The 6,089-nt window shown below is 39.0% G+C and overlaps 1 protein-coding gene across 1 annotated transcript; it reads right to left on the bottom strand.

Moving 5' to 3' along the window:
• Positions 1 to 297: 297 nt before the first annotated feature.
• On the bottom strand, positions 298 to 5,798 carry LOC149309358 (fatty acid-binding protein 1, liver-like). The gene is made up of 4 exons (XM_089531238.1): positions 5,712 to 5,798; positions 2,837 to 3,009; positions 2,121 to 2,219; positions 298 to 706 (listed from the first exon to the last, which is right to left on the bottom strand). The coding sequence occupies exons 1-4, from the start codon at positions 5,776 to 5,778 to the stop codon at positions 656 to 658; spliced, it is 390 nt and encodes a 129-aa protein (XP_089387364.1). The 5' UTR covers positions 5,779 to 5,798; the 3' UTR covers positions 298 to 655.
• Positions 5,799 to 6,089: the final 291 nt, after the last annotated feature.

Here is a 6,089-nt window from a genome sequence, read left to right as displayed (position 1 = left end):
TTAGCCTACTCTTTCAGAGAGCTCATCTGCTACCACAATAAAGTACAATTCCCAGGATCCCCTAGCAGTGAACCGGGGCAGTTAAAGTAGTCTCAAACGAGATTATTTCTCCAGTGCGTTTTGCACTATAGCTATATCTCCCAGTGTAGGATCTTGGTCATCACTTTTCTGGGGCATTCCAGCTCCTACAATCCACCAGCCAACATAGCTATTTTCCCAGGCTCTGGACCATCAGTTCATCTTCTAGATCAGTGGTTCCCAACCTGTGCGCCAGGACCTTGTATGGTTGGGGGTGACCATAACATGAGGAACTGTATTAAAGGGTCCCAGTATTAGGAAGGTTGAGAACCACTGTTCTAGATTAAGCAACAGAAGGGAAACACAGTAATACAAGGATTTGAAAGGAATTCAGTAGGGGAAAGACTGAGCATAATCTCCCCAACCATGTTTCCCTTGCAAATCTACTCTACGCAGCTCTTTAATGATGACTGATGGTTGTCAAAAAACAAACAGTTGCCAGTAAACAAACAGTTGTGGAAAGTATTCTTATGCTTTGCAAGCACAAAAGTTACAAATTAGGAGAATTTTTATTTTGATACATTGATCTTTATTGTATCACCTTTACATGGTAAAAGTGTAGAAATGCCTAGGTGATCTAGATTCTCTTACTGGTCCTCTTGTAATGGAGGTCACCCATACTCGTTATCTAGAAAGAAACAAACAACAGATAAAAAGTTTACATGGGTGTATTATGCAGATAAACATCCACACACTGCCTGCCCGCAACACTGAAAGACACCATTCAAACCAATGTAAATTTAAAATAAACCTTTGCTCAGACATGAAGTTTGCAGAGTGACAGGTGTGGACACTGTCTCAGTATAATCATTCATACTGGAATTTAACCAGTTACATTTGGGAGCAATGATTAAGCCATCAATCACACTGTACTGCCTGAGCTGGGTGCCTCATTCTGCCAAAAGGTAGCTTGATCCAATTACACCGGTACATCTTTTGTATTCTCGGTGTTATGTCTGTTGGTCCAATTTTATAAGCCATTAGACTCACTGACATGAAAAGTGGTATAAAAATCCTTTCAAAAATTAAATTGACACATACATAGAATCTATGAAAGTGTTAAGTCTCAATCAATTCAGTTGTTAGTGCAAACTGAACTAGATTCACTGCATCAGTGGGAATGTGTTAACCGGCCCTTAAGTTTCTTTGGCTAAAAAGTTCCTGATGTGACTAGGCATTGAGTTTAGGATGTTCTCTCTTCTGGAGGGTTCTCTCTCACTTCATGTAGTCATGTCATGATCAAAATGGAGGTCAGTCATTAAGAGGGCTTATACTTTATATATACACAATTAACTTAGGGTGAAGAAATAAATCTGTGTCAGGAATGTAAGCATTCAAAGGGAATAAAATACCATTTGTTAATCTGAATGCATCAAAGCTCATATTTATTTTTTTCCCTCAACTAGAATATGCAAAGTTCACCTAGTTTTGGAAAGAAGTCAATTATATATAATTTGGGGTGGGAAGTATGCATTCCCACAGCTAAAGCAAAATCTATATCTGTTTGTAGCATGAGTACATCAGACATATCAGCCACTTAAGTACTAATGCCATTGTCTTACACACCTTAAAATGACAGTAGTGGCCCAGGCCACAGTGAGGACTTAGAAAGTCATCTATGGCGCAGTACAGACTGGCAAGGAAACCCATTGTGTTGCATGGTGTTGCCGTGGCAACCAGACCGCACAGCACAACTGCGCAGTAGTAATAAAATTTATTCGGTCTTTGACCAGTATAACAACTGCGCAGTAAAAAAGGAGCCGCCTGGAGCGGCTCCTTTTTGCGACGTCGTAAGAGCTGTGTCACAGCCCTTACAACACCACTTCCTTTTAGAGATGTGTGGGCGCTATGATGCCCACACGTCATTACTATGTGCCTCATGCATGCGGTGCCACTCAAAAATGATGCCGCCTCCACATAGTAGGGCTCAGGAGAGTGCGGTTGGTGTGCATTCCCAAGCCCTACTATCACCACCAGGACACCGCTTCCTGGCAGTTTGTACTGGTTCTATGTTTCAGACCTCATACTCAAGGTATCCTTACATTAGTGAGGGTGTTTCCATTTATTTCAGTCACAGCAGTTATGCCCTTCTCTTTTGCCACCATCACCAACTTATTGCTTCCTTCCATTTGAAAAACAGCCTGTGGAGAAAGAAAAGCGAAGTACAGTTTCGATCCCAATAATAAACTTTAAAAATGCAAAAGTGCTTGTAATACATTCAAAAATTATTTCTTCACAAGATATTTAAGCAGTAAAAATGACACGGCTATGTGACCTGGAGCAAATTTCTCAGTATGGCTGTCTTGAGAGACATTACAGGCCTTTTTGTTTTCATGAAATGGAGAACAGACATGTATAAAGCCTGGAAATACAATCCATTCACCACACCTTCAATAAAATTTCTATGGAATATTTGCATCTGCCAGTTTCACAATATGCCCTGAATGTTAAGGGGGTACTCATAAAACTAATAAAACCTACAGTGTTAGCCCTATCACCAGTAGTGGGTAATGTGTGGACAAACACAGGCCCTGGACTCCACTTTTGTAACCCTGTGTTGAGTTGAATCAAATTGCCAATACACTAGGCTTCTCTACACAGAGATGTGGTGTCCGTGGGATTCTTATCCTCTGCCTCAAGCAGAAAAATCACCTTGGCTTGGCCCCAAGATTCATTTGCTGATCTGACCATCTGAAGAGAAACCAGCTTCTTCTTCTGAGAACAAAGCCATAGTTTAATTAAAAGCCATGCAGCCTACCTTGATCTTCTCCCCTGTTGGAGTATTCATCTCAGCCTCCTCTCCAATTGTAAACTCATTAATTACCACTTTACTACCAGTTGTCGCGGTGACCTTGAACTTCTTGCCAACTTGCACAATTTCATAGATGGTTTTCAGATCCTTGTATTCTTGAATCAACTCATCAGAAAGACCTGTGCAGAAGTAAGACATGCATAAGCACACAATCCTCAAATTGATGCAGAATTCATTCAGAGAAGTGGCTTTTGAGATCAGATGAAATTGGTGGCGGCAGGGTGGTGGTGGATTAGCATGTGGAGAAAAAACAAATCCAGAGCTATGATAGTGATGCTCATAGAGTGAAAAACATGTGAGTTAATGCTGTGAGACAAGTAAGAATGGATGAAAGTAAGTAAGTAAATGCTGAAACAGATGGCCTAAATGCACCGTGCTGGCACTGATTTTAGGGTTAGGGACCGCGCAGCAAGTGCATGGTCCCTAACCCTAATATATGCCACCGGTACAATAATGGCGGCGTCTTGTGTTATGACATAACGGATGCATAGCTTCCGCACATCGCACTGCACCAGTTACATCACGAGTGCACCACTGACTTAACTAGGGCAGAATCACCAGTAATATCTATAAAAGGTTGATGGAGAATCAGGGAGGGAAAATAAGAGAAAATATTTTGAAGGGAATATGGGAAGAAGAATTAGGATGTAAAATAAATGATAAGGAATGGGATAGAATTTGGGAACAAAGACATTTGAAAAATGTATTGGTACGGATAACAGAAAATTATTATAAATTGATTTGGAAATGGTATTTGACTCAAGTGAGACTACATAATATTGATAAGAATAATTCAAAAAAATGTTGGAGAGACTGTCAAGAAGTAGGGTCATAAATGCATATGTGGTGGCAATGTAAATATGTACAAAATTTTTGAGGAAAAGTGATATTAGAAATAGAAAATGTTATGAATATAAAAATAGATAGAAGACCGAGTATAGTTTTGTTATCATTATATAACTTAGAGAAATGGAAAAAAGAAGAAAAAGATTTAACAAATTATAGCAAGGTGTTGGAAAACGAAAATAAATGTAGAAGTGGAGGATTGGTATAAAGAGGTATGGAAATTAGCGATTAATGGCAAATTGACATGTAAATTGAAAGTAAAAAAAGGAATATGGAAAAGAAACGACGTCCCTCCGGAGTAAAAACAGCCACCTGCAGACCACCATTTCGTGGCAGTCTGTACTAGGCCCTAGACAAATAAGACGAGGTCCACAGACATCCATTCCACATGTCACAAACAACCAAAGCACCATCCGTTGTTTTACCACTAAATGTTTCTGAAGCTTTCCATGTTTTTCAGGTAGAAAAGATACATGTTAAACCATAGGTAGAGTTCAGAATATCTGAAAATGCATACGCTTGTACAAACAGATGCACAAACTGAACACCTTAGAAACACATGTACAAAAATTCTGAAAGCTCTGAAAAATGCAGCAAAAAGGGCAGACAGAAAGGAAAAAATGTATCACAATCCTGGACAGAACTGTAGAAGAGCAAGAGTGCAAGTGGAATTTGGAGGAACCAAAGAAGAATGAGGCATACAGATTCAGATTCCTAGAGACTAAAACTCCATTATAAAATCTGTTTTAGAGAGCAACCTCTGAATATTTTGTAAACTGTTCGCTGCAATACTTCAAGTACACAGGTGGCAGAATAATTTCTTGAAGCACTTTCTGCTACTGAAGGTACACTATACTGCTTTTAGTGATATATTTATATTCTTCACAACTTTTGTTTTTAGTCAAAAGATTATCTAGAAGTGGAATAAAACAGTATCGTAATGGGATAAAACAGGGACGTAGCCAGGATTTTGGGAAGGGGGCCCCAGACTAAGTGCCACCATTGTAATAGGGCTTGGCTGTGGTGGCGCGGGAGCATGCACCATTCATTTTATCTAACAGAAGGGGGGGTCCGGACCCCAAGGACCCCCCTTGGCTACATCCCTGGATAAAACAGTATTGTAATTATTCCCACTCTATAGAGTTAGGGCCGACTGAAAGAACAACGGCTTGCCCAAAACAAAATCGAAATAAAGGAGATTACCCTCCACTCCACTTCTAAGTGTCTTTTCATGGTAAAAATCATTTAGCCTCCCTTGTTCTACTTATTTGAATATGTCATTACTAAAACCAAATTAAGGAAGGAGAATTCCACTTCCATTCCTCAAATTAATATTCCGGTCAGTGTAGATGTTTGTCTTTTAATATAATTTCATTTTAAATTATGTATGACCAGCTTCAAAAATCCCTGAGGTTAAGTGACCTCTGCGACTATACTAGACTTAACAGTGTGATCCATATATATATATAGGCATATGCAGAACTTTGAACTCTTCCTCTCAAACTCCCAGAATCTGTTAACTTCTCCTGTTTCTGCATCTACATTTATTCAGAATTAACACCCACTGAGTTCAATGGGGTTAATTGAACATTATAGCCATTCCCACTCTGGGCTTGTAGCAAAGATAACAGAGATTTTATTGTAGTAATTGCTCCTATAATCTATAGGAGAATTAAGGACATGTTATTATTCCATAGTACATTGCAGACTTTGATACTAGTAAAAAAGTAAGCAGCATGACCTGGGCAACATAAGGAAAGAGACCTATATATATATTTGTATATGTGTGTGTGTATAATATTATATCTTATTGCATGTTATAAGTAAATGTAACATAATATCCCTTCACCTTTTACTGCTTAGTGTTTAATTTCAATCAAACCTCTTTCAAAAGAGACTGTGAAATGGAAACACCACCAATAAGGCAGGGTAGAGGATAAAAACAAGGAAAACCACCTAGAAATGAAAAACTTACCAAATGCTTTCATGAATGGCTCAAAGTTTTCATGGGACTGGAGTTCATACTTTCCAGAGAAACTCATAGTGATGATAATCTCTTTGTGCTCAGTAGAAAAGGAGACTGTTCTCTGACAAGGAAACTCTGCTTTTTATAACAAACTCTTGCCTGGGAAATTGGTCAGAGGTTGCACTATCTTGCTCGCTTATGGCTCTGCTGAAACATTAACTCTGTGACTGATAATAATAATGTAATAATAAATATTTATTTGCATCCCGCCTCTCCCTTTCTGAGGATCGAGGCAGGTAAACATCATGACTCAGCTAAAGCCAAGTTAAATACACATTTTTGGTTGCTAGAAAGACTGTGTGATCCAGTAGCCACATGAAGAGGTGG

The sequence above is a fragment of the Sceloporus occidentalis genome, unplaced genomic scaffold, assembly GCF_023333645.1.
Source record: "Sceloporus occidentalis isolate IW3139 unplaced genomic scaffold, rSceOcc1.0.p SCAF_7, whole genome shotgun sequence".
Classification (NCBI taxonomy): domain Eukaryota; kingdom Metazoa; phylum Chordata; class Lepidosauria; order Squamata; family Phrynosomatidae; genus Sceloporus; species Sceloporus occidentalis.
The sequence above is the reverse complement of the archived record's forward strand: the minus strand, read 5'-3'. Positions and strand labels throughout refer to the sequence as shown.

What these genes read in the sequence shown, in the direction of transcription:
- LOC149309358 (XM_089531238.1), bottom strand. Translation starts at nt 5,778, where the DNA reads ATGAGTTTCTCTGGAAAGTATGAACTCCAGTCCCATGAAAACTTTGAG. An exon ending in GCCATTCATGAAAGCATTTG is followed by an intron (nt 3,010 to 5,711) that starts GTAAGTTTTTCA and finishes ACTTCTGCACAG; the next exon opens with GTCTTTCTGATGAGTTGATT. An exon ending in CAACAGGGGAGAAGATCAAG is followed by an intron (nt 2,220 to 2,836) that starts GTAGGCTGCATG and finishes CTTTCTCCACAG; the next exon opens with GCTGTTTTTCAAATGGAAGG.